The sequence below is a fragment of the Hemicordylus capensis genome, chromosome 2, assembly GCF_027244095.1.
Source record: "Hemicordylus capensis ecotype Gifberg chromosome 2, rHemCap1.1.pri, whole genome shotgun sequence".
Classification (NCBI taxonomy): Eukaryota; Metazoa; Chordata; class Lepidosauria; order Squamata; family Cordylidae; genus Hemicordylus; species Hemicordylus capensis.
Window position 1 is genome coordinate 225474 of NC_069658.1, and position 26516 is coordinate 251989.

Consider the following 26516-nt stretch of genomic DNA (forward strand, 5'->3'; position numbering starts at 1 on the left):
ATTATGGAACAGCAGGGGTGGGGTGGGGAGCGAGGGGCCAAGGCGGCTCCTTCTGCAGCAGCACAGATGAGGCACTCCGATACTGAACGCAGGAAGCTGCCTTCTGCCAAGCCAGCCCCTTGGCCCAGGAAGCGCCGCCCTGGCTGACCAAGAGCCAGGAATGGGCATCAGCCGCCAGCCCCTCCCCACCTCCTAAAGGAAAGCTTTCCTGGCCTAGACCCTGGAGGGGGGGGGGAAGGAGAGGACGCCGGATCTTGGCAGGAAGGCATCCATCAAGCCAAGAGGAGTTCTCTTCTCTCTCCCCTCCCCACCCACGCTGGCCTCCCAGGCCATGGCCACTGGCCGCCTCCTCCCCCTCCGAAAGATGACAAGGACTGGAAGGGTCTTTTGGCGAGTCCTTGGGAGATGGGGAGGAGCCTCCAGCAGGGCTCAGCACCTGCTGCACACCACCCGGATCTGACCCCACCCAGCAGGTGGCCTGCAAGGGAGAGCCACAGAGACGCCACAGCTCCAGCAGGGGGCGCTCCGTTGTGTGGGGCTCCTGGCCTCCAGCTCCCTCCCACCATCGGCCAGTCAACCCACTCCTGTCCCCAAAGACCAGACATGGGACCTCTCTGTTCCACTTGCTTTTTAATATCCGGGCTGGAAGATGGAGCCCCACAGGGGCCAGCCTGGGCCTGGGGCAAGAGGCCCTCCCTTCCGCTGGAGGTGGCGGTGGGGTAACAGGGCGGGCCAGGGAGGCCGGGGGGGAGGCACCAGCCGCTCAGAGATTGTTCAGCTCCAGGAGAGTCTGATCCAGGACTTGGTGGATGCTGACATTTTCTTCTTTGGCAGTAGCCAAGTTCTCTGCAAACAGAAGGCAGGTGCCCGGGGGCACAGCCGCAGCAAGGAGAAAGCGCCCACCCCAAGGGAGGGGAGGGGAGATACACAAGGGCCAGGTCAGTTGGGCAGTTGTGCCAGGGGCATTCGTTCATGCCCAGCTCCCCAACACCACCTGCAGGTCCGAGGCCGAGCTACAAGGCTGATGCAGGAGCGGGACCCTCCCCTGCCCAAGATCCAGAACGTGGCCCCTCTCAGGCAGGTGGCCAACCCCGGAGGGACCCTCAGCCCCAGCCCAGAGGGGCGCCAAGCCACAAAGAGGACAGGAGCAAGAAAGCAGCTGCTCAGGAAAAGCAGGAAGGAGAGAGCGAGAGCTAACCCAGGCCATGCCCACCTCCACTCACACCCTCCCAGCTAGCTGAAGCGAAGGGCCATCCCCAGGGGAGGCGGGAGGAATCTGTGCCCAGCCCACCCCTCCCACTGCCCAAGTCAGGGGTCGCACGCATCCCTCAGTGGCCACCCCTCCCCAAGGAAGCAGCTTTGGGAGGGCCCCCACCCGTGAAAGGAGCTTCTTGCCCTCATGCGTGCCTGGGAGAGGAGGCTGCCTGCCCAGCTCAGCTGCGGAGGTCACTGAGCACCAGCCCCAGCTCACTAGTCAGAAGACGGTTTTTCTCCGCCTCCTGCCGGGAGCGCTCTGCCGGGGAGAGACAGAGAAGAGGAGGAGGAGATGTCCGTGGCAGCAGGAAGGGGGAGAGAGAGAGAGAGAGAGAGAAAGAGAGAGAGCCAGCCGTTAATGCAAGAGGAGCAACCCACGGCCAGAAGTGCCCAGCGCTGCGTCCCACCTGGAGAGGAGAAAAGAAGAGCAGGCGCCCCCCCCCCCAACCCCGGCAAGCAGGCCAAGCCCAGTCCCAAGCCCACCTCCACAAAGCCCAGGGCTCATGGAGTCCCTGCTGCCCCCCGCCCGCCCCCCCCACCCCCCCAGAGACACACTCCGTCCTTGCTGCTTCCGGCAGCGGCCAAGAGCAAGGAAGCCCCACCCACGGCTGCACGGAGTGGGCAGGAGGCAGAGGCGCCCATCAACCAACCAGGAGCAAGGAGGAGCGACAGGCATGGTCAGAGCAGTGTGGAGGAGACAGAGATGGAGAGGCAAAGAGTGCGGCAGAGAGTGTTTATTACCCAGAGACTGAAGAAGGAGGAGGAGAACTGAACAGTCATGAAATGCACCATGGCGGGAGTGACGCGGGCAGATCACAGGAGGGGGGTGCAGCGGGACACACAGCGGGGCCTGAAGGTGTCCTGCCTGGGCAACACGGCCTGCTGAAGCCAGACTCTCATTCCACACACCCGCCATCCATGGGGCACCCTGAGTAGACAAAGGCAACAGCCTCCGCCAGCCCTTCCCCTCTCCTCCCCCCCCCCCGGAATAAGGCTGGACGGGAGCCTGCCCCCAGCAGCTCCCTTGGAAGGCACTTGTGGCATGGACCGAGCCCCCTCCTCTTCACGGTGCAGCAGGTGGGGGAGCACCCCCTTTCTCCCTAGCCAAGGGGGTGCTGACACTCCCTCCCCACCCCCCAGCTTCCACTAAGTACACGCGGGAAGGAGGGAGCACTCTGGGACCAGAGGGGCAGGCAGAGGCAGCAGCCAGAGGGAGGACAGACAGACAGACAGACAGACAGGTGAAGAGATGGGGAGGGGGGCAGGCAGGCGGGGGGGAGGGGATCTGCGCCATGGGGCTCAGAGGGAGGTGATGTCATTCAGGGCATTGTCCAGCTCCTCGCTGATGGCCTTGTACTTCATCTTCTGGGCATAGACTTCGTCTGTGGGGGGCGTGGAGGGCGGAGGTGGGGTGGGTGGAAGGTGAAGGTTGAGCAGAGAAGAGAAAAGAGTGAACGTGAGAGGAAGTGGAGGAGGAGGAGGAGGAAAGAGTCGTGAGGCTGGAGTGCAGAGGGCGGGAGGTGCTCACACAAAGGCAGCCCTCTGGCACAGCCACCCCCCCCACCCCCCCCACACACACTTGGGGATGGTTTGCCCCCAGGCCCTTCCAGCCTATCACCAGCCCCCCCCCCTCCAATGCCCAACACTCCCCAGCCCAACCTGAAGCCCACGTAGCCTGGGGTGGGGGCCAGAGAGGGCCCTTCTCACCTTCCAAGTCATCGATGGTCTTCTCCAGCTTCGCCACAGACCTCTCAGCAAACTCTGCCCGGGTCTCAGCCTGTGGGGGAAGAGGAGGCGAGAGAGACCCTGGCGGGGGGGGGGGGCTTGCCCAGAGTGGAGAGGGGGGCCCGCCCTCCAGCCCTGACCAGGGGCCCTCGGCCCTCCTGCACCCACTCCTCCCAGGCCCAGGCCGTTCCAGAGGGAGTCCAAGGCCCCCAGGCACGGCTGCAGACAGGAGCGGGCTCTCCACCTGGCCCCAAACAGTCCGTGGGCAGGCACACGCCTCCAGCCACGATCCGAGCACTCGGTCCCCTGCAAGCTTACAGTCCCTGCCCCAGCACAAAGCCCCACACGCAGCCCCAAAGCATCCCAGCCTCTTACCTCCTTGAGCTTGTCTGTTAGAAGCTTGATTTCCTCCTCATATTTATCCTCCTTGGTGGAGTACTGGGGGGTGGGAAGAAAAGCAGTCAGGGGGGCAGGCCCCAGCATAGTCCAGAGGGAGCCCCACCTCTTGACCTCCCACACCCCCTTGGCCAAAGAGACCCCTCCCCCATGCCCAAAGGCTTCCTCCATGGGGCCCTCACAGCCTCCCCAAGTGGGCCCCCTACCTTGTCAGCCTGGGCCTCCAAGGACTTGAGATTGTTGGTGACAATTTTCAGCTCTTCCTCAAGGTCACCACATTTACTGTGTTCCGGCCAGAAAGACAGAGCAAGTGGCAGGCAGGAAGGAAGGAAGGAGAGCGGCCGAGAGACAGAGAGGAAGGGGCAGGAGAGAGAGAGAAAGAACGACCCAGTTGAGTGGAGAGAAAGGCATGCGGCCAGGAAGGAGAGTGCGGTGGTCTCCGGTGCCAAGAGGCGTGCCACTGGGCTGCTGTCCGCCCCTCTGGATCTCTTGCACACGCTCAGAGGCCCGCTCTGGAAGGGCACTCCACACGCTGGGGCTGGCCTCCGGCTCAGCAGGCAGGGCTAGCGGCTGCACAAGGGCTCCCAGCAAGCTCCACAGACACACTTGTGCAGAGGCCGGGACACTGTCCTCCAGGAAGGCCCCGCTGCGCCCAGGCACAGGCGGAGGCCCTCATCTCCCCCAGGCCAGGAGAGCCCATCTGAGTCCGGCTAAAGGGGCCCCTTTGGGAGCCCCCCCCCCACGCCACACCCTCCAGCAGGGGAGCCATTCTGGGACGCGGGGGCGGGGGGGATTCCTCTCCCAAGGCCCAGCACCGCCTGCGGCTGCCCTCTGCCCTCTCCACAGTCCCCTGGCCAGGCAGCCGGGCCCCGCGCCACTCCCTCCGCCCAGGGCCCTCGCTTTGCCGAGGATCTCCCTCCCTCCCGGCCGGAGGGGGCTGGCAAGGGGCCCACGGGAAGGAGGACAGAGAGCGCCCGGCGGAAGGCCGGAAGCAGAGGCAGGAAGTGTGCACAGCTCAGACAAAGAGAGAGCGAGAGGGGGAGAGCTGGAGGGAGGCAGCGGGAGCTCCCTGCTCAGTACCTCTTCCTCGGCAGCCATCAGGGATTTGAGGGCCTGATCCATGGTGCGGAGCTCCTCTTCGAGCTGCCTCATGCGGCTAGGGAGGCAAGCGGGGCAGGCAACGTTCAACGGCAGGAGGCAGCCAGGCGGGCAAGACCCTCGCCTCCTGGGCCTGCCCACCCCTCAGACGAGCCCCAAGGGCTGGCTGGCTGGCTGGCTGCTGCAGGGGTCGCTGTTCAAACGTCCCCAGCGGCAGCACCAAAGGGCGGACGCACCCTGGCGGATTCATGGGGTCAGCCGTTGCCCGGCCAGCTTAAAAGGGTTGAGATCCAGACTTGAGATCTCAGCGCCACCCGGGGGTGTGGGGGGAGACCTAGCCACGAGCAATGGGATTGCAGGTCGGGCCCCACTGTGGAACAACAGCTTCAGTCTCTGCTGCCACCCCAGTGGGTTGGCCCCACATCCTTCATCAGCATCATGTATGGGGAGAAGGGTCTTTGAATGCAAGGGGACTCCGGGCCCAGGCCCCAATCCAGCACACCCTCTGGCGCACTGAAACTCCAGCAGAGGCAGCAGGGTCCTTGGCACATCCCCCCCGCCCCCCAGTGAGGCCCACCACAACTCCACTCACCTCTCTGCAACCTCCGCCCTCTCCTCCGAGCGCTCCAGGTCCCCCTCCAGGATCACCAGTTTCCGAGCCACCTGCAGAGACAGCCAAAGGCCCACGTTGGCGGCGGCAGCAGCAGCGGCCTCCTCCAGGGAGGGGGGTAGCCAGCCCTGCCCTGCCCTGCCCTGCCCTCCCGGCCGGCCCACCTCACCTCCTCGTATTTGCGGTCAGCTTCCTCCGCGATGTGCTTGGCCTCCTTCAACTGCATCTCCTGCAGCTCCATCTTCTCCTCGTCCTTCATGGCTCGGTTCTCAATGACCTTCATGCCTCTGGGGAGAGCACCAGGCCGTCAGCGAGGGCAGCAGGCCCTGCTCTCCAGGCACCGCCAGGCGCCCGGCCGCTGCCCCCGCAGGAGAGAAACTGCCCCGTGGCGAGAGGCAAGCAGGGGAGCAGCCAGAACCCCAAGACCGCCTCCCCCCCGCCCCGCACGGATGCAGAAGGCCACTCCACCACCCGCCTCCTCCGTCGGCCACGCTGGGGCTGCCCCCACCCCCACCCCCACCCCCACCCCCACCCAGTTGCGCCAGTTCTCTGCTGCCCACGTCAGAGAAGCCCCGAGATGCCCCTCTTCACACCTCACAGCCAGCCCGGAACCAAGGCCTGCAGAGGCCTCCTGGGGGGCAGCACAGCCAGCACCCTCCAGCCCAGCAGGGCCTCCTGCTGCCACCTGCACTGCCCAGGGGCAGAACGGGACCCCCTGCCCGCACCCACCACCTGCAGGGAGCCTTTGGCATAACCCCTGAGGGGAAGCAGGCTGCGTGCCTCCAGGTACGGCCCCAGCTCCCCTTCCCCACTGCCTTCTCCATTTCTAGACTGTGAGTGCCTCAGGGCAGAGATCCGTCCTCTCTTTTGCTGCAAAGCCCAAGGACAGACAGTGCTCTACACACACACACACACACACACACACACACACACACACACACACACACACACACGGTTTAGCCTCCTCCCCCCCCCGCCCCTGGTCCCTTTGAAGTTCACCCCACAACTTCTCAGCTTTAATGCAGGCCTCTTGCAGGGGTGGTGGGGGGGTGAACATTCCTCTGAGCCCCACTGCACCCAAGCCAGTGTCAAGGGGAGGTGCAGCCACACGCTCTCCCCGAGCTGCACTTCCAGATGCCACAGCCCCCACCCACATCAGCAAGGCAGAGTCGGAATCCTCTGGGTCAGCGGAGGGTGGGGGGCTTTTCATGACTACCCTGCTGGGGGGGTCACGGGAGCTCTGTAGTCTCCTTGGTGGGGCCCCTTGACCATATGAAGAGGTCGGGGAGAGGAGAAGACACAAGGCCACAGAGAGCCCCTGGAGTCTTAGAGCAAATCTCTTGCGGCCCGCAGGCTGGAGGGGCCCCAGGACAGGACCCCGTTAGCCCCCGCTCTGACGGGTCCAGGGCTGGGTCTGCTGTGAGGGCTTCCTCGGCACACAAGGCCCAAAGGCCACAGGCCAGCACGGCCAATTCAGCCGCTGGGGGACCTTTCCTAGAAGCCTCCGCTGCAGACACCCCGCTGGGCCTTTGCGCCGGGGGGGGGGAGAACTGGGCATATGTCTCATCCCTACAGAAAGCCACCCATAGCTAGAATTTAACAGGCTGCCAAGGTTGGAGGTTTTGAGAGCTTAAAGGGGAAAGGCAACAATTGATGTAACTTGCAGAGTCATAACATAAGAAACATAAGAACAGCCCTGCTGGATCAGGCCCAAGAAGACCCATCCAGAGCAGCATCCTGTTTCACAAAGAGGCCCACCAGATGCCACCTCTGGGAAGCCCACAGGCAAGAGCGGAGGGCAAGCCCTCTCTCCTGCTGTTGCTCCCCTGCAACTGGTATTGAGAGGCATCGTGCCTCTGAGGCTGGAAGTGGCCCACCGCCACCGGTCTAGTAGCCATGGATAGACCTGTCCCATGAATTTGTCTAAGCCCCACTTAAAGCCATCCAGCCTGGTGGCTGTCACCACACCTTGTGGCAGAGAATGCCACAGGCTGATTATGCGTGGTGTGACAAGTCCTAAATTTCTTGGCAATCAGTTCCATGGGATGACCCCTGGCTCTAGTGTCATGTGAGAGGGAGAAAAGGCTCCTTTTCATGTGTCATTACCAAATACCTTTGCCCCTGCTGCCTGTGCCTGGTGGGTTAATTTCTGGTTTCTGTAGGCTGGGGTGGTGCTGCCCAGCCTGCCTCTCTTTACGTTCTTCTTTGTTTTGATTGTGGCTCAGAGAGCAACACCTGGCAGACCCCAGCCAAAGATGCCGGAAGGCCAGATAGCCGCCCACCACTGCCTCTTGCCTCGGCCAGCTTCTTGAAACAGGGCCTAGTTTGGGGGAGGGGGATTAGGTGCCAGGACTACAGGACGGGGGGGGGGCTTAGAGAGGGGCCACAGTCACCCGCTGCCCTTCTTTGCCCAGCCAGGTGGCTCTCGCCATCCGCCTCAAACCTTGTTGGTGGTGCGGCACCTCTGCCCCCCATCTGAGACTGAGAACCAGCAGGGGGAAGAAGCCGTTCCAGTTGCTCCTGAACCTCCTCAGCCCCAGAGGGAGGGTGGTGATGGCACCCAGGATGAACCAGCAGCCCCAGTACCACCGCCACCAAAACAGTCCCGGACTGAGAACAGCATGGTGTGGGATCACTTTCAGCTCTGCCCTGGTGGCCCACACCAGACTGGCTGCATCCACTGCAGGACCCAGGTCAGAAGGGGCAAGGACCTCAAGCATCTCGGGACAACAGGGATGCTGAAGCACTCGCAACGGCAGCAGCCGGGGGGCCCTTCTCCTGCTGGCAGCAATAGACCGAGCACGGGGATGTCCACCTTCACCACGGTTGTTTGCACTTTCTAAAGAACTCTTAGCCCAAGCCATTCGATGCAGTCAACAGATGAAGGGCAATATCAATAACTAACTGACCTGGCGCAGAGCATCTGCGCCCCTAGTTCTCCCTGTCTCCCCCCTTCCTCTCACTGGATGGTGCTTTGAAGGAGAGCCTGGCTGCTGCTCCCTCTCGCTGGGAGGTGCTTTCCCCTGCGGCTGGCCTGGCCATGTTGCCTGTGCAATGGCGAGCTGCCCGATGGCCCCTAGAGCCTCATCTCCTCCCTCGGGCCGCTGGGGAGATGATCACTTTGGACGACCAGCCATTCCAAGGGGTGGAGAGTGCCGGGTTCTGCCCCTAACGTCCACGGCCCCTCCCACACCCCTTTGAGCAGGTGGGTGGTGCCCGACACCAGTGTGCACTTCATGGAGGGTCGGTGGAGCAGTCCCCGGGGAGGCAGGCTGCTTTCCTGTCCCCCACAGCGCCGTGGTGGGGGCAGGAGAGTGAGGGGGTATCTGCTGCCGGCGGCGTGGCCAGCCCCTCCCTGGCTGTGCAGTACGTGGAGGTGCTGAACACCGAGCACACGGCCGCTGAACACGAATCGCCAGGTGAGGACTGGCCATTTGGGCAGCCAAACCTTTGCCGAGGCTTCATGGTCACCAACCAGGCAGCCAGCAGAGTCTGCTTGGGTTCATCGGCTGTGTGGCGCACACTCGGCACCGGGCCGCGTGGGCTGCACTTGGCCCTTCTGGGGCTGCGGTCAGGCGAGACCTCCCCACTGCAGGTGCTGAGCACCATCCTGCTGCCGCTGCTATGGCTGCTCTTGCAGAGAAATGCTGCAAGACAGCCGCTACCTTCCCCAGGAGCACAAAGGGCCGGTGGATGCCCCGAGAGAGGCCGCCGGAACCTCTGATCCCACAGAATGTGCCTGCAGAAGCAAGAGCCAGCTAGCCCTGCCCTGGCAAGGAGTCGTGGCCTGGGAGTGTGCCACCTGGCCACCCAGGGCTGGGCACGCCTTTGCCACGTTGTCTTGGCACTCCAGTCATTCTTTGTGTGCCAAGACAGCAAGACCGAGCCAGGCTTGGCCCACCGCTCTCCTCCTCCTCCTCCACAGGATGGGACCGCGCTCCAGGCCATGCGGAGCACTGAGGAAGCCATTGCCTTGGCAGGGGGGCTGAGGACTCGAGTGGTGGAGCGAATCAGGCCACCCTTGGGTTCACCCAAAGACGAAGGGCAAAGCGGCCACCTCCTGGCTGGAGGGGTTAGGCAAGCTGGAGATCGGAGGCTGGGGCCCCACCAGGAAGAAGGTGCGGGAGCGCCTGCTCGTGTGCGGTCCACCCCAGCAGCAGCACTGCCACCGCCCTCTTCCTGGCCCGGCAGTGTGGCGTCCCTGGCAGGGCCTGTGCATTCCTCCGGGGGGTTCAGGGAAGCCTTCCTTGGTGCCTTGCCAGGGGTATGGGAGGAGCCCACCGGGTCCGGCAGCAGTGCTGAGCAGGAGATGGAGCCAAGCCCGTTTGGGGCAATGGTTGGCTCTCGTGCCCGCCAACCAGCGCCCAGAGAGAGAGTGAGAGCGAGCGTTCTCCATGGGTGAGGGTTGGTGACACCCCAGTGCTAAAGCTTGGAGGCTGACATCCGGGAGCAGCTGGTCTTTCTGAAGGCCAACCTCCCCCTGCTGGGCTATCCCAAGCTGGCCACGGAGGGTGATTGGCTCATGGGCACCCACCACCCACGGCAACACCACGGGCAGCTCCCCCCACCCCCACCCCGGCCCGAACCCAGATGGGTCACAGTCAGCCCCCAAGCCCCTGACCTCTCGCTCTCGTCAGCCATCTTCTCCGTCTCCTCCAGCTTCTGCAGCGCAGTGGCCAGGCGCTCCTGGGCTCGGTCCAACTCCTCCTCCACCAGCTGGATCCGGCGGTTCAGGGAGGCCACATCAGACTCCGCCTGCAAGAGAAGGAGAGCCGCCCTGCGTCAGACACACCTCCCCAGCCAGGCGCCCCCAGCAATCCCGCCCAAGCAGCCCTGCTCCACATCCACAATCCCAGGCCACCCAGCCCCCCACATCAGAGCTGGGCCCCCCTGGCCACAGCACAGGGGAAGCACAGAGGCTCCTGCCCTTGGGACCAAGCCCCCGGCACTGCCGAGGAGGCCAAAGGAACCCGCCCCCCAGCAACCCCACAGGGCCCTCGCCCCACTCTTGGCACCCCATTCACATCTCCCACTTCCAGGCCCCACTGTGAGCCTCCCACCCACCTCCGCCTGATCCAACTGGCCCAAGGCAGAACGAGGAGGGAAGGGGCACACGCACAGAGGCAGCGGCCAGAGGCTGCGGTGGTGGGAGCCAGCCTGCCCCATACTCACTCGCTCACCCCAGCAGCCCCTCAGAAGGCAGGAACTGCCCAGGGAGGGACTCGGGATGGCCCCGAGCTTCCTTGCCCCAGGAGCAGCAGTCAGCCGCCCAGCCTGGGGGCTTGCTGAGGGCCATCACCGCCGAGGGCTTGGGGCTGGGGCAGGGCGGGAGCAACGCAAGGAAGCCCTGACTGAGCGCTGGCTGTGGGCCCGCAGCCTTCCCATGGCCGGGCTTCAGGCTGGAGGCACCACCTGCCGTCTGGCAGATCAGGGGGCCTTCCCGGCTGGGTCTAGCACAAGGCACGGGAGGCTGTGGCCCCAGCAGCGCCCTCGGCTCCATCCCGCCCCGCCCCGCCCCACGGCTTGCTGGGGGGCGGGGGGCACTTCGGCTGCAGCCAGCCCAAACCCAGGGAGCCACGTCTGGGAAGCACCAGAGCAGGATGTCCTGCCTGGCCCAGCCAGAGATGACTGCACCGAGAGAAAGACTGACGAAGGCAGCAGGAATGCCTGGAGAGAAGATTCGCTCCCAAAAAGGAGATGGCCGGGGAGGGCTGGATTTCCTGTTTATGAGCTCGGGAGGGGGGATTCCAGCCCCCCCCCCACGGCTGAAGGGGAGGGAGGAGTCAAGCCAGCCATCCTGCCTCCCCATCCCCTCCACTCCCTCCCCGCTACATTCCAGGCAAGGGAGGAGTGGACAGCTCCACTCCAGCACAGGGCAGACAAGGGGCAGGCGAAGAGAGGCACAAGCCCCACAGCAATGGGGCGCACAGCCTGGGGGGGGGCGGGGGCTGACTCTCAGGACTGAGAGCTTGGAGTCAGAAACCAGCCCCTCCCCAGGCCCAGCATCAGCCAGCCCCAGGCAAGAAAGACAACACCAGGCAAGGGAGGGAGGGAAGAGGGGGTGGGGGGGTGCAGTCATGGTCAGGAGGGCCACGCTCGAGCAGCCAGGGAACCCCAACAACTTAACCCATTAGGGATGAGCAAGAGGCTCATGGGGTCAGAAGGAGAAGGGCCGGCCAAAAGATCTGTGTGTGTGTGTGTGATCAGAAGCACACCTGGCTCCAAGAACTCTACTGCCTCTGCCCATGGAGGCTCCATTTTGAGCTAGCCTTGCTGCTTGCAGACACATGCCATGGAGTCAGCCAACCCTTAGAGCTGCAGGAGCAGAGACCCTGCTGCTGCACATCACAATGTGCCCGAAGGGAACCCAACACCACAAGAGGCTGCAACGGCCGCTCCTTCCGGTGGCTTTACCAGATGAGACAAACCCAGAGAGGACAGGTCCATCAGGGCCGCCAGCAACGAACCTCCCTATTCCGAGGCAGTATACCTCTGAACACCAGGCGCAGAGGGGAAGGCGGCCCTTCTGTTCCTGCCCTGCTGCTCACAGATCCCTGCCGGGAGGAGGAGGCCTCCAGCCCGTTCTCTGCCTGGTTCGCTGGAGGTGCTCCCAAGCCCCCGCCTCCTGACTCCAGGCCATTTCCCAAGGCCTGCGGCAGCTCCCCTGCTGGCCCACAGAGCCTGCCTGACCCAGAAACGCCCCCTGATGAAGACCACAGAGGCGGCTCCCGGGGGGAGGAGGCGGCGAGGGAGATGAATTCCATCTCACAGGCCAAAAGCTCAGGCCTCAAAGGAAGCGCCCATCAAGAAGGGCTCCTCCCTCCCCCCCTCCCCTCTTCACACACACAGCAGGGCAAGGAGAAACCAAGTGGCAGGCTTGCTTGGACCCAGGATCAACAGGGAGCGGACTCAGGTTTGCACTGGGGGGCCACCTTGGAGGAGAAGCCCGCCTCCGCCATGGCCACCACACAGGGTCCAAGAAGCAGGCAGGCAGCAGCCCTCCTCTCCACGGCCCTTTCCCACTGGCAGCCAAGCTCTGCCCCCAGGAGCAGGGTAGCCAGGGTAGCCCTCCCTTGCCCAGCCTGGCATCCAGCTGGTCTGGAAGAGCCCCAGGGAGGAGGCACCTCCCAGCAGACTCCCAACTCCCTCCCAGTCAATAATGGACTTGGCTGCATGAGTTACAAGCCGCTGCAAACTGGGGGGAGGGAGGGAGGGAGGGAGACGTGCCCCCTCCCCAGGCCAGGCCAGGCCAGGCCACTTCCAGGCCCCACCCTCACGGGAGGCCCTGTGTTGTTCCTCCAGGCTTGCAGGCAGCAACCAGGCCCTGCTGTGACTCCCCGGGGCGGCCAGGCCACTGGCCCTGGCCAAGTGGGCAGCAAACAGCCAGCTGGACCGGCCCATGCCCACCCCGGCCGAGAAGCCTCTCTCCTCCTTCCAGTCCCCCCCCCGCTCCAGGGGGGGCATCTGCCAGGCAAGGAAGCAGCCCAGGGCTCTCCCAGCACCAGGACAAATGGGCCCCCTCTGCCAGGCCCCCACCTCGGGATGGCTGAGCACCTTCGCCGGCAGTCCACTTGAGCAAGTACGCGCCCCCCCCCCCACAAACACACACTTCGGCTCTTGCGGCGCCCGAAGCACCAGGGGGAGCCGCCTGGAAACGGTGGGGAGGACTGGGAGGGGGCAGCTCACAAAGGAGCGAGTGGTCCCAGCAGGGCCCAGCCCCCTGGGCAGCCAGGCCCTCCTCGCCTCCGTTCTCCGCTCTGCGAACCGCGGACCCCCCTAGGGAGACCTTCGGCAGGTGCGGGGGGGGGGGGCGGCGGCCACTGCCGCTGCGGCACGGGAAGCGGGACAGGCGCCAGCGAGGGAGTGCCCTGCGCGGAGACCGCGCCAGCTTCCTCCTCCTCCTCCTCCTCCTCCGGCTCCCACAGGAAGGAAAGCCTCGGCCCCTCCAGCAGCAGAGCGCGCCTGCCCTGCTTGCCCACCGAGCTGCAGGGAGACTCCGGCAGCAGGGGCGCTTCGGGGCTGTCAGGAGCCCCGCGGGTGCCCCCGACGGCCGTGCAGGGCAGCCATTCTCGCAACAGCCGCGGGCGGGCGGGACCGCAAGCAGCGCAGACTCCCACCCAGGAGGCCCGGGACGGCTCCCCGCGCCGCCCAGCACGGGGGCTGCCTGAGGGCCGGCCGGACGCGGCCCGCGGACTCCGCACACGCTCGCAGCAGCGCCCCTCCTCGCCCTCTTGGGTCTTGCTCCCGCCGCTCCAGCAGCCGCAGGCTGGAACGGATTCCCCAGCAGGAGCGCGAGGATGCGCCCAGGCGGCTGCCGACTCCGAAGCGCAGGAATCCGCGCGCGGGGTGGGGGTGGGGGTGGGGGGGCGGCGGCGGCGCGCTCCGCCTCTCACCCGCTCCCGGGCTTGGCGCTCGGCGTCCACCTCCCGCTGCAGGTGCTGCGCGCGCTCCTCGGCTTCGTCGGCCACTTGCTGCAGCGTCTGGATCTTCTTCTTGACCGCTTCGATGGAGCTGCTCCCGGCCATCTTCCCCGGCGGCCGAGGCGAGCTGCGGGCTGCTACAGCGGCACGGGCCCGGCGCGGCGTCGTGGATGCGGTCGCTGGAGGAGCGAGCGGGCGGGCGGTGGCCGCCGCCGAGCGAGGGCGAGGTCTGCCGGCAGGCTGGGGCGGCTCCCGGCCCGGTGGACTCCGCCCGTCTCTCTGTGCGCCAGGCGGCAGGAAGAGCGGCGCTCGTCGGGAGGCAGGGCGGCCCTGCGCGCTCCTCCTCCTCCTCCTCCTCCTCCTCCTCGCCGCTCTCGGTGGTGCCGCTGCTGCTGGCGCCGAGGCTGGTCCCGGCTCTGCCCATCCTTCCTGCGCTGCCTCCGCCTCCAGCGCCGGCGCGGCCCAGCCTCTCCCTTAAAGAGCCCGCCGTGGCTAAACGCCCCCAACCAGGCGGGGCGAGGGCGCGCTTCCCGCGCCGAGCGCGCGCGCCACTCTGGGTCAGGGAAGCAACCTCCGCGGGCGCCCCTTCCCGCCCAGGAGAGGCTGACGCCCCCGCCCTCGGAAAGCCGAGAGGCCTCTGTAGGTTTCCTCGAGAGCAAGTCTCGCTGATCGCCGGTCGTTCCCCAGGGAGGCGCTGCGGCTTCTTGCGCGGTTCGCCGAGGCGAGACTCTGGCCCGCCTCCTGCTGGGCTCTCCGCAAGCAGCAGCTCTGCAAACACGCGACGCCGCCGGGCCCGATGATTCGGTGGCCAGCCAAGCTACTAGCCAGCCCTTCGCGATTTCGCCGGCGGCCGGCCAGGGCCACCATGCCACTGCCTCTTGGGCACAAGGCGGCCCAACCCGCAAGAAGACGCGCGCTGGCTGTTCTGTTTTGTCCAGAGACAAAATTTAAAAATAGGCCCCTCGCTGATACACCCCCCCCCCCACACACACACACCAACCACAATATATGGTCATGTGACTTGCCTCTGGGGGGCCCCCTCGAGGCCTGGTGGCCCCCAGGCAGCCGCTTCCCCTTGCCTAATAGTAGTTAGACCCCTGCACTGCCATCTGCGGAAACATAGCCAGCAGCAGGCTGAGGGTACAGGGGCATAGCAAGGTTGGAGTGGGCCCAGAGACCTAAAATGCCCCCCCCCTCACTGAAGCTCGGCTCATGAAGTAAAGAAATCTTAAATGAGGCTGAAGGTTTTGTCAATTGTGGACGATGCAAGTCATTGAATGGTACTAGAGAAAGAGATGCTGTTCTGGGAGCTCCAGGTGAGCCAGCGTGGTGTAGTGGTTAGAGTGCTGGACTAGGACCGGGGAGACCCGAGTTCAAATCCATTTCATTCAGCCATGAGACTAGCTGGGTGACTCTGGGCCAGTCACTTCTCTCTCAGCCTAACCTACTTCACAGGGTTGTTGTGAAAGAGAAACTCAAGTATGTAGTACAACGCTCTGGGCTCCTTGGAGGAAGAGCGGGATATAAATGTAATAATAATAATAATTAACACCCACATCCATTTTGGAGAATGAATACAACTGAATGAAGCCTGGGCGGGTACATGGCTGGGGGAGTCAGTCATGTGACTTGCCTCGGGGGGGGCCCAAGGCAATGGGCCCCCAGACAACTGTCTTCCCTTGCCCTACGATAGTTACGCCCCTGTGTGGGTAGCTGGGAACCCTGGAAGGAACACTCTGCACATGCTCAAAGGTGTTGTGTCCTTGGACCCGCAGGTGCAAAGGGCAGGCATCCTGCAGATGCTCAGAAGTGCCACAATCCGTAGGGCGGTCGAGGGAGGGGTACACTCCCAGAAAACAGGGGGAGGGTGGGTGGCCATCCAGTGTTGGGGGGGCGGGTTGCTTGCAAGAGGCGAGGGCAGCCCAGGCACAGCTTGGTGCTTGGACTTCCTCTCAGCCCCTTTCTCACCAAAAGCCCCTTCTTGAGACCTCTCCTCCTCAGAAACTCTTCCATTGTGGCCTGCGGCTGTGGTTTTTTAAACCCGGCCCTCCCCTGCCCCTCGTGCAGTAGCACCCAAATCCTCCTCTCCTGTTTGCCTGCTGCTCTTTCCCTGAAATGTGGCATCATCAGGACATCTGCTAAGCATATTTTGCATTTCTTCTGCCAAATCTCAGGCTCAGTCAAGGACCCCATTTGAGGTGGAAGAGGGGTTGATTCACATGATCCCATTCATACCAACCCCTTAAGTCATTTTAGGCGGGTTGGTTTTGTTCCCCCTGAAAGAAGATCTGAGAAGATGATTTCTGATCTCCCACACATGCTTCATCTGACCCATATTTGGAAGCAGTGGCCCTGTGAGTCTTTTGCAACAAAGAGTTTTGTAGACAAAACTCTTTGTTGCAAAAAGAAGACAGTCTAGATTAGAAGACAGTCTCTTTGACATACTATAAAAGGGTATAGAAGAGGGAAAGACCTCCTTCAGGAAATGGAATTCCTGCCCAAATGAAGAGAACCGGAAGGGACATAAACTCTGGCAAAAGAAATGCAAGTTTGAGGAGCATCTTGCTAGAAGTGTCAAGGGAAAGAACAAAAACGTCTTTAAATATATCAGAAGCAGAAAACCTGCCAGGGAGGTGGTTCGCAGGGGCGTAACTACTATTAGGCAACGGGAGGCGACTGCCTGGGGGCCCCCACGCCTCGAGGGGCCCCCCAGAGACAAGTCACATGACTGTATATTGTGAATGTGTGTGTGTGTGTATCAGCGAGGGGCCCATTTTAAAATTTTGTCTCTGGGCCCACTCCAGCCTTGTTACGCCTCTGGTGGTTCGACCATAGAGGATGAGGGTGTGAAAGGGGTTATTAAGGAGGAGAAGGAGGAGATTGCGGAGGAAGGATCCTGAGCACAAATGATTGTGCTACATTGAGCTTCTCAGGCTTGGAGGAGGCTGAAGAACTAGGCCAATTTGAGGTGATGAGACAGGATGTTCTAAACTGTCTTGAAAAACTAAAAATTAACAAATCGCCTGGGCCAGATGGCCTCCACCCAAGAGTTCTGAAGGGACTCAAAGGTGGAATTGCCAGTCTCCTAGCAAAAATATTTGTGGCCATCTTGAGCACTGGAAGGAATCAATAAAATCAAATAAATCAATAAATCAATAACCCTCTAGAACAGGCAGGATTCCGTAAAGGACACAGTACAAGAGATAATCTAAGGTCATCTAAGAGGTAATCTAATGTTCTAATCCAAAAATGTGCAAAAGGCCATAAGAAACAACTCTGTGCTACATTTACGGATCTTACCTCTGCCTTTGATTTGATTGACAGGTCCCAATCATGGGAGAAATTTGAGAGGACAGCCATTGATAGGCGTCGTCTTAGGCTAATCATTGAATTTCACTCTGATATCAAGACTATCCTTAGGAAATATCCTTAGGAAAATGGGTGTCCCAGAACATCTCATTGTTCTCATGAGAAACCTATACACAGGATAGAAAACCACAGTCCAGGCGGAACATGGTGAAATAAATTGGTTCCAGATTGGCAAAGGAGTAAGAGAGGAGACCTTCAAGGCCGAGTTGAAGACAGTTCATCCTGGAGATAATCTATCTATGTGGTCGCCAAGTGTCGACACCAACTTGACGGCACATAATCAAGGCTAGGGTGAGAGTGGGCGACAAGGGTCTTTATCAGATCCTATTTCATTGGAGAAAAGGCTGTTTAACTCACTCCTTTTTAATTTAATTTTTATATTCATGATATCTTACTGGTCATGGATTCGCAGAGTTTTTTCTCCCCTTCACTCAGTGGACATAAAATCTCAGTTTTAATGTAGGCTGATGACATGGCCCTCCTCTTGTGCCGAGATAGGTCTTAGAAGAATGCTGGCCAAATTGGCTGATTATTGTGAAAGGGGAAACCGAGGATAAATCATGACAAAACAAAAGTAGTCATCTTTGGTGGTAGTATTAACACCAAACAGAGGTGGTCAATTAACACCCAACAGATAGAGCACTGCTCCTCCCTCAAATATCTGGGCATGTCCTTCCAGAAGCCCCTTGCATGGAAGACACACCTAACCACTGTTTTAGCAACTGCCTGAGGTACAGTGCTGGTGATTCGGAAGTTTTTCTACTCCAAAGGAGAGCAGATAATAGCCCCTGCACTTAAATATTTCAGGGCAGGATGATAGCTCAGATCTTGTAGGGGGTTGAGATCTGGGGGTCAGATGTGAAGGCTATAGCCCAGCTGGGAGTAGTCTAGAACAATTTCCTAAGGGAGATTTTGGGCCTTCCTCTGGGTTCTCCTGCTGCCTATTCAAGGATGAGGGTAGGGCTACCCTCAACCTTCAGTTAGAGTCCATCTAGCATTGTTCAGGTATTTTAGGAAATTAGGGAGTCTCCAAGAACAACACCTAGTTATTTACACTATCTGGGTGGGAATCAATGGACTCAAATTTTAGTCTCACATCCTACAGTTGCACTCCCTGCCTCCGGTGGAGGGATTTAGTTCTTGGAGCAGATAAAATATTAGAGACTGGAACTCCCCGTGGAACAGCCCCTTTGTCCTTGTGGCACCGCTGTTCAAGTGGAGGACCACGTCCACTCTGTCCTCTGTTGCCCTGTTTATGATGAGACCGGGGGGCGGGGGACACACTGAAGAAAGATGATTTTAAGGGGCCAGATGTTGGATGTTTGACTTCTTGCAGATGCGATTCTACATGTCAGCTGTCGTTACTCCTTTTGCTATGTTTTCTTTTAAACTCAGAAAGAAATTTATATGTTCTAACATGTAGCATTGGTTTTAGCTCAACTTCATTGATGTAACTTCTTGGTGTGTTGCATTTCTTCTTTTATGTTGTGCTATATTATTATTATTATTATTATTATTATTATTATTATTATTATTACATTTATATCCCGCTCTTCCTCCAAGGAGCCCAGAGCAGTGTACTACATACTTGAGTTTCTCTTCACAACAGCCCTGTGAAGTAGGTTCGGCTGAGAGAGAAGTGACTGGCCCAGAGTCACCCAGCAAGTCTCATGGCTGAATGAAATGGATTTGAATTCAGGTCTCCCCGGTCCTAGTCCAGCACTCTAACCACTACACCACGCTGGCTCATTAAACTTCTTACTTACTTACTTACTAGTATATACATTCAATAAATAATAATTTATTGTGACGTGTCTATACCTAAAAAGATTAGAATTGTTTGGACAATGGTTTTTCCCATGACACTCTATGGATGCAAAAGCTGGATTTTGAAGAAGCAAGATAGAAAAAACATTGACGCTTTTGAACTTTGGTGCTGGAGAAGACTTTTGAGGATACCATGGGCAACCAGGAAAACAAACAAATGGATCATAGAACAAATCAATCCAGAATTTTCACTCGAGGCACAAATGACCAGGCTCAAACTATCATACGACACATTATGCGTAGACCCAGCTTCTTTGAGAAGTCTATAATGCTGGGGAAAGTTGAAGGAAAGAGAAGAAGAGGATGGCCAGCAGCCAGGTGGATGGACTCGATTACGGCAGCAATGATTGCACCACTGAGAGACCTTCAAGGCCAAGTGGAAGACAGAGCATCATCCTAGAGAGAATCTCTCTATGTGGTCGCTAAGAGTCAACACTGACTTGACAGCACTTAATCGATCAAATAATAATAATAATAATTTAATAATAATTTAATAACAACAACAACAATATGCAACGTCCCTATAATCAAGGCTCTGTACTAGAGGCCTGCAAATGTAACTCCAATTTTCAAAGAGGGATCGGGGTGGGTGCGTGGATCCAGGAAACAACAGGCTAGTTAACTTAACATCTGTGTTGGGTAAATTGATGGAAAGCATACTTAAGGACAAGATTGTTAAACATATAGAAGAACAGGCCTTGCTGAAGGAGAAGCAGCATGACTTCTGCAAGGGCAAGCCTTGCCTCACGAAACTTTTGGAGTTCTTTGAGAGTGTCAACACGTATGTTGATCAAGGGGATCCAGTTTCACAATTCAGTCTCCTCCATTTCCCTTAACTCATAGGTGGGATTTTCTGATATAAAAATCTCTTAAAGGTTGACACAGTATACTTGGACCCAATTTTCACAATGGAGGAAAGTAAGAAATGGGGTCCCCTAACGATCTGCACTTGGACCAGTGCTCTTTAACTTATTCATAAAATTGGGGTAAAGTTGGATCTAGAAGTTGGGGGTAAGCAGCAAAGTGGCCAAATTAGCAGATGACACTAAATTATTTAGGGTAGTTAAATCCAAAGCAGATTGTGATCCTCCAGAAAGGATCTCTCCAAAATGGGGAAGTGGGCAATAAAATGACAAATGCAGTTCAGTGTAAGCAAGTGTAAAGTGATGCATATTGGGACGAAAAACCCCAATGTCTCATACACACTGATGGGGTCTAAGCTGTCGGTGACTGAACAGGAGTGGGATCTTGAGGTCATGATGGACAGCTCGTTGAAAGTGTTAGTGTGTTGCAGCTGGGAACAAGGCCACTTCCATGCTAGGGATCATTAGGAAGGGGATAGAAAGTAAAAATGCTAATATGATAATGCCCTGCGACAGAACTATGGTGCGTCCACATTTGGGGTACTGCGTACAGATCTCGTTCCCGTATCTTAAAGAAGGACATTGTAGAACTGGAAAAAGATGCAGAAGAGGGCAACCAAGATGATCAGGGGCCTGGAGCACCTTCCTTATGAGGCTAGGCTACAGCATCTGGGGCTCTTTACCTTAGAAAAGAGGGGACTACAGGAGACCGTTTACCAAATTATGCATGGAGTAGAGAGAGTGGACACAGAGAAGTTCTCCCTCTTTCCCAACACAAGAACCAGGGGTCACCCCATGAAACTGAAGGCCGGGACATTTAGGACCAACAAAAGGAAGTACTTTTTCACACAGTGTATAATTAATCTGTGGAATTCTCTGCCACGGTATGTGGTGATGGCCACTAACTTGGATGGCTTTACGGACGGCTTAGACAAATGCATGGAGAACAGGTCCATCAATGGCTTCTAGTCTAGTGGTTACAGGCCACCTCCAGCCTCAGATGCCTCGCAATACCAGTTGCAGGGGAGCAACTGAGCATATACCTGTTCTTGAACTAGGCTTTTTGGGGATGGAGGCTAAAGAACTGAGTCAAATAGAAGTGACAAGAGTTGATGTTCTAAATTGTCTGGAAAAACTGGACTAGCAAATCGCCAGGGCCAGATAGCATCCATCCAAGAGTCCTTAAAGAACTCAAATGTGAAATTGCTGGCCTCCTTGCAAAAATATATAACTTATCCCTACAATCAGGCTCTGTACCAGAGGACTGGAAAATAGCAAATGTAACACTGATTTTCAAAAAGGGATCCAGGGGCAATCTGGGAAATTACAGGCCAGTTTCACAATGGAGAGAGGTAAGAAATGCGGTCCTCCAGGATCTGTACTGGGACCAGTGCTTTTTAATTTATTCATAAATGATCTAGAAGCAGGGGTAAGCAGTAATTTGGCCAAATTTGCAGATGGTACCAAACTCTTCCGGGTAGTGAAATCCAAAACGGATTGTGAGGAGCTCCAAAAGGATCTCTCCAAATTGGGTGAGTGGGCGACAAAATGGCAAATGCAGTTCAATGTTGGCAAGTGTCAAGTGATGCACATTGGGACAAAAAACCCAACTTCAAGTATATGCTGATGGGATCTGAGCTGTTGGTGCCTGACCAGGAGAGGGATCTTGGGGTCATGGTGGACAGCTCATTGAAAGTGTCAACTCAATGTTTGGCAGCTGTGAAAAAGGCCAATTCCATGCTAGGGACCATTAGGAAGGGGATTGAAAATAAAATGGCTAATATTATAATGCCTTTATACTAAACTATGGTGCAGCCACACTTGAAGTATTGCGTACAATTCTGGTCACCACCACATCTAGAAAGGACATTGTAGAACTGGAAAAGGTGCAGAAGAGGGCAACCAAGATGATCAGGGGCCGAGAGCACCTTTCTTATGAGGCTACAACACCTGGGGCTTTTTAGGTTAGAAAAAAGACGACTGCGGGGAGACATGATAGAGGTCTATAAAATCATGCATGGTGTGGAGAAAGTGGACAGAGAGAAATTCTTCTCCCTCTCGCATAACACTAGAACCAGGGGTCATCCCATGAAATTGATTGCCCCAAAATTTAGGACCAACAAACAGATAATCACACAACGCAAAATCTTTTTCATACAACGCATAGTCAATTTGTGGAATTCTCTGCCACAAGATGTGGTGACAGCCAACCACCTGGATGGCTTTAAGAGGGGTTTGGATAACTTCATGGAGGAGAGGTCTTTCAATCTCCATTCAGCCATGATACTAGCTGGGTGACTCTGAGCCAGTCACTTCTCTCTCAGCCAAACCTACTTCACAGGGTTGTTGTGAGGAGAAACTCAAGTATATAGTACACCGCTCTGGGCTCCTTGGAGGAAGAGCGGGATATAAATGTAAAAATAAGAATAAGAATAATAGTCTGAGAGCTATAGGCCACAGCAGAAGAGAGGGCACGCCCTCAACTCCTGCTTGTAGGCTCCGAGCAGCATCTGGTGGGCCGCTGTGTGAAACAGGTTGCTGGACTAGATCGGACATGGGCCTGATCCAGCAGGGCGGTTCTGATGTCCTTATGGCCCAGACCTCTGATCTGCCACTGCGCCCACCAGGCAAGCTCAGAGTTGGGATGGCCCTCCCCGTCCTTGCTGCCTTCTTCCCGTCCAGCCCTCCGGCTCCCTCCTCAGCCCCCTCCAACCGGCCTTCTCTCCTGCTGTTCTTCTCTCACTCAGGAAAAAGGCCCCCTTTGGTCTCCACTCCACTGCAGCCATGGGGAGAGAGGACACTGGAGGAGAGAGAGCCTCTGACTCCCCCGCCGCACTGCCGCGGCCTTTGCCCTTCCCTTCCCCTCCCTGCCCAGTTCTGGGTTCTGGACTCATTCACCCAAGTTGCCACCGGCCCTTCAGCAAGTGTGGCCAGTGGCACCCTCTCGCAGGGAGTCATGGAGGGAGTCTCGCAGGGAGTCGCACCTTAGCAAGCCCCGGGACCAGTGGTGCTCCCCTCCCCCCCGCCGGACTTCGGGGCCAAAGTCCAGGGCCTCCACACCCCCTGGGGACCCCCCAATCTGTCCTGGGTGGTGGTCACCGCTGGCCCACACTGGACCGGGCAGCTGAATGTGATTATGACCCTTGCCAGCTGCTTCAGAGACAGAGCGGGGGAGTCGGGGAGATGTTGAGTTGTGTATTGCAATGTGCCTGCTAATGCATATTTGCATCTATACAAATATAACTGTTTTATAGTCTTATATTCTTGTGAGTTCAGTTGCTGTTTGTGTCCTCAAGAAGCCAGTGTTAAAAATACTGTGTGTCAAGGTCTGTGTGTGTGTGTGTGTGTGTGTGTGTGTGTGTGTGTGTGTGTGTGTAGGAGGAGGGAGGATGCTTAACTTGCAGCAGCAGTGGGGGTGTGTGTGTGTGTGTGCTCGCTCCAGCAGTGTGGGTGTGGGCCTTTAGGTCCAGGCTCCAAATTACCTGGGATATTGCAAGGGGTCCCTAGGCTGCATTTGGCGGCCCTGGGGCTGTGCCCCACCTGGAGACAGGCGGGAACCCCTGCAAGCAGCTGCTTGGACCATCTGTCCCTGCCCTGTGGAGGTGTGTCGGGTGGGGTGGGGGAGAGGGGCTCTGATGCTAGGGACCAGCAACACACACAGGGGGGCCGGTTTGGGAAAGAGGCCATTAGAAATCATAGAATCCACTGACATGATCCACTTTCTCCACGCGCCCCCCCCCCACGCCCCCGCATCATCTGAATGGGAGAAGACTGGGACGAAATCCTGCACCCAGGTTGGGGGAAACCACATCCACAGTGTTGACAGACGGGTGTGGGGGCAGGTTGCGGCAAGTGCCTTTCCCGAGCAGTGGCTCCTTCCACCCGCCCCGTCCCAGCCCGGGGGGACTGCCCGACCGCCAGCCAATCTCCGCCTCCTGGCGCAGGGAATCGCCAAATAAGAGCAAAGGCAGAGATGGCCTGGGCTGCTTACTGGGGGGAGGCGATGGTCTCCCTGATGGCCACCTACTGAGGGCTGCGGGGCGGGGGCAGCCGGCAGCCCCCCCCCGCCCGCCTTGGGTCACCAGAGAGGGGGCAGCGTGGCTCCAGAGGGCCGCCACCAGGCCCCTTCCCTACAGGAGCACCTCGGGAAGCTCCGACGTCTTCCCTTGACGGATGAGGGGCTGAATCGGGGCCCCCGCCCCGCGGCTGCGAGTGGCAGGTAGTTCTGGGGCAGGTCTGCTTGTCAGATCACCGTGGCGGCAGCCAGCTGGGGGGACGGAGCAGCAGAAGGGAGCGAGCCCGGCGGCGGCGGCAGCTCTTCCGCTGGTCGGCTGAGCCTCCCAGAGAGCGGCTGCTCTCGCTCGCTGGACCGATCTCTATGGGCGGCAGCGGCAGCGACCCCCGCAGCCTGCCGGGCGGCCTCTACTCTCCGCCGCCGCAGCTCAGCTGTCCTCAGGGGGGCACAGCGACGAGATCCAGGATGGGCTTCGCTGGCTCAGTGCTCGATGCGCGGACTTCCTGCCGTGGCTGGGGGCGGGGGGGGGCGCTCAGGGTGGTGCACACAGGGCTCCCCCTCCGCCCTTATACCACCGCAGCCACCCCCACCCCACCCCCTGTGAGGTAGACGAGGCTGAGAATGCGTGTCCGCCAAGGGTCAGCCCCCGGGGTGGGTTTCATGGCTGAGCGGGGATCTGGAGCAGGCGCCTCCAGGCCAGCCGGCCAGTCCCAGCAGTCTGGAGAGGAGAGCTGGTCTGGTGGCAGCAAGCAGGTCCCCTGGTCCCCTTCGCTAAGCAGGCTCTGCCCCGGTTGCCTATGAAAGGGAGACTAGAAGTGTGAGCAGCGCTGGAAGCGATTCCCCCTCAGGGGATGGAGCCGCCGCTCTGGGAAGAGCAGAAGAAGGTTCCCAGTTCCCTCCCTGGCAGCAGCATCTCCAAGAGAGGGCGGAGAGAGACTCCTGCCTGCAACCTTGGAGGAGCCGCTGCCCGTCTGGGTAGACAATACTGAGCTAGATGGACCCAGGGTCTGACTCAGTATATAGCGCTTCCTGTGTTCCTATGTCTCACAGTCTAACCACTACTCCACACTGCCCTCCTCTGCCAGGCCACACCAAAGGCATGGGACTTGTGCAAGGGCACCGTGTCAGCCCTTTACAAAGGGGCTGCTATTCCTCCCCCGCCGGGCTCCCAGCTCCCACGGGCTTTCCTTCCCCGGGGTCGGGGGTCGCCACAGAGCCCAAAGGACCAGCCTCAGCGCCGCAGGAGGGCGCTCGGCGCTCGTGCCCACCCACCCTCTGCGCCCGCGCCTCCTTCCCTGCCCGCCTCCCTCCAAGGGAGACCCGAGGCAGGCCGTGTCCAGCGAGACCTTCGAAGGCCTGACTGAGAGGGCCGCCGCCCAGGCGGAGCGCGGGCGGGCGGGCGGGCTGGGGCTGCTTCCCCACGGCGGCGGGCCGGCGGCCGCCCTGCTGGCCTGGTCCTGCCCTCTCTCGGCCGCCGCCGCCGCCGGTCTGGCCACACTCCAGGCGGCGGCTCCCTTTTAGCTGCCCGCTCCTGCAGTTGCCCGGATCGGGTTCCACCTGAGATGCGGCCGGCATTTATTTATAGGGTGTCAAATGCCCTCGGAGGAGGAGAAGGCGGGCGTCCCCGCCGCCGCGCGCAGGTCTTCGCCGGCCCCAGCTGTCGCTCCCTCGACCCCCGGGCCGTGTCATCACCTCTCGGGCCAAGATCACCTTTCGCCCGGCAGCAGCCCGCGGGGGCACCTCGCCCGCCCGCCCCTTCCTGCCTGGCGGCCACCTGTCCCAACGCGGGGCCCCGCCCGCCCCTCCGGAACCGCCTAACGAGGGCCCAGGAATGCCTGCCGCTCGCCCCTTGACAAGTTGGCGGGCGGCGCGCAGCTGGGCCAGTGCCCAGCGCGGGTCATGCCAAGCGCCTCTCCGGGAGCCCCCGCCCCGCCCCGCCCGGCCCGGCTTAATGGCCCAGTGACAGCTCAATCCATCACCGGGCCGGCAGCAGCAGGGCCAGAAGGGGGGAGCGAGCGGAGCCCAAGCAGCTGCCGGGGCTTAGCGAGCCCGGAATATCTGGCGGCGGCGGCGCACGTCGCCTCCCTCCTCCCGCCCCGTGCTCCCCGCACCCGGGACCCGCCGGCTCGAGGGCCACCCTGCCTCCCTCTCCTCTCCGCCCCCCCCCCCGGAGCCAGACTCACGTCGGCCGCCTTCTTCTCGGCCAGCTCCAGCTTCTCCTGCGCCTCCTTGACGGCCTCCGAGTACTTGTCCACCTCATCCTCGGTCCCCTTCAGCTTCTTCTGCAGCCCTTGCTGCTCCTCCTCCAGCTAGATCGGGAGGGAGGGAGAGACACACGTCGTGGGGGAGTCAGGGCGGGGTGCTGAGCGAGCTCCCACGCCCAGTGAGGGAGGGAGGGGAAGCCCGGCTTGGGGGGGGGGCGCTGTGGTCAGGGGCGTTGGGGGGAGGGAAGCTCCTGCCAAGGGGGCTCAAAGCAGCGGGCCAGCGGACTTCCTTCCTGCCAGGGGATCCTCCACCCGGAGGTACTGTGTCCTCCTTGCTCGCGCACGGGGGTGGGGGGGAGAAGGAATTCCTGGGCCCCCTCCCCAGTGAGAAGTGGGCTGCAGCAGGACGCCCGTCCCTCCCTCCCTCCCTCCCTCCCTCGACCCGGCCGGGGGGCAGCTGGCAGGACCGGGCAGGCACCTGCTTGCAGCGGTCCTCGGCCTGCTTCTTGTCGCCTTCGGCCTGTTCGGCTCTGTCGATGGCGTTCTCCTTGTCCAGCTTCAGCATCTGCATCTTCTTCTTGATGGCTTCCATGGCTGCGGCTGGCGGGGCCCGACGGGACGGACGGCGAGCGCAAGAAGGAGGGAGGCGAGCAGGCGGGCGAGAGACGCGAGTGGAGCCGGGCGCGGTGGAGACTGGCTGGGCGCCCCGGGCGGCTCGCGCTGCCTAAAAGCCAA

At 59.9% G+C, this 26516-nt stretch overlaps 1 protein-coding gene across 12 annotated transcripts; it reads right to left on the minus strand.

Annotated features, from left to right (window-relative positions):
- Positions 1-615: 615 nt before the first annotated feature.
- TPM2 (tropomyosin 2) lies at positions 616-26516 on the minus strand. 12 transcript variants are annotated; one of them, XR_008315000.1, is made up of 10 exons: positions 26260-26516; positions 25761-25886; positions 9705-9838; positions 5253-5370; positions 5066-5136; positions 4456-4531; positions 3355-3417; positions 2962-3031; positions 1376-1513; positions 616-846 (listed from the first exon to the last, which is right to left on the minus strand). XR_008315000.1 is itself a non-coding variant. In XM_053289784.1 (9 exons), the coding sequence occupies exons 1-9, from the start codon at positions 26371-26373 to the stop codon at positions 764-766; spliced, it is 855 nt and encodes a 284-aa protein (XP_053145759.1). In that variant the 5' UTR covers positions 26374-26514; the 3' UTR covers positions 616-763. The 12 variants fall into 12 exon arrangements, 8 of the variants coding, with proteins under 8 accessions (XP_053145759.1, XP_053145757.1, XP_053145761.1 ...); XR_008314998.1 differs by lacking the exon at positions 4456-4531 and adding an exon at positions 3582-3657 and having other exon boundaries at positions 26260-26502; XR_008315001.1 differs by lacking the exons at positions 4456-4531; positions 25761-25886; positions 26260-26516 and adding exons at positions 3582-3657; positions 13477-13610.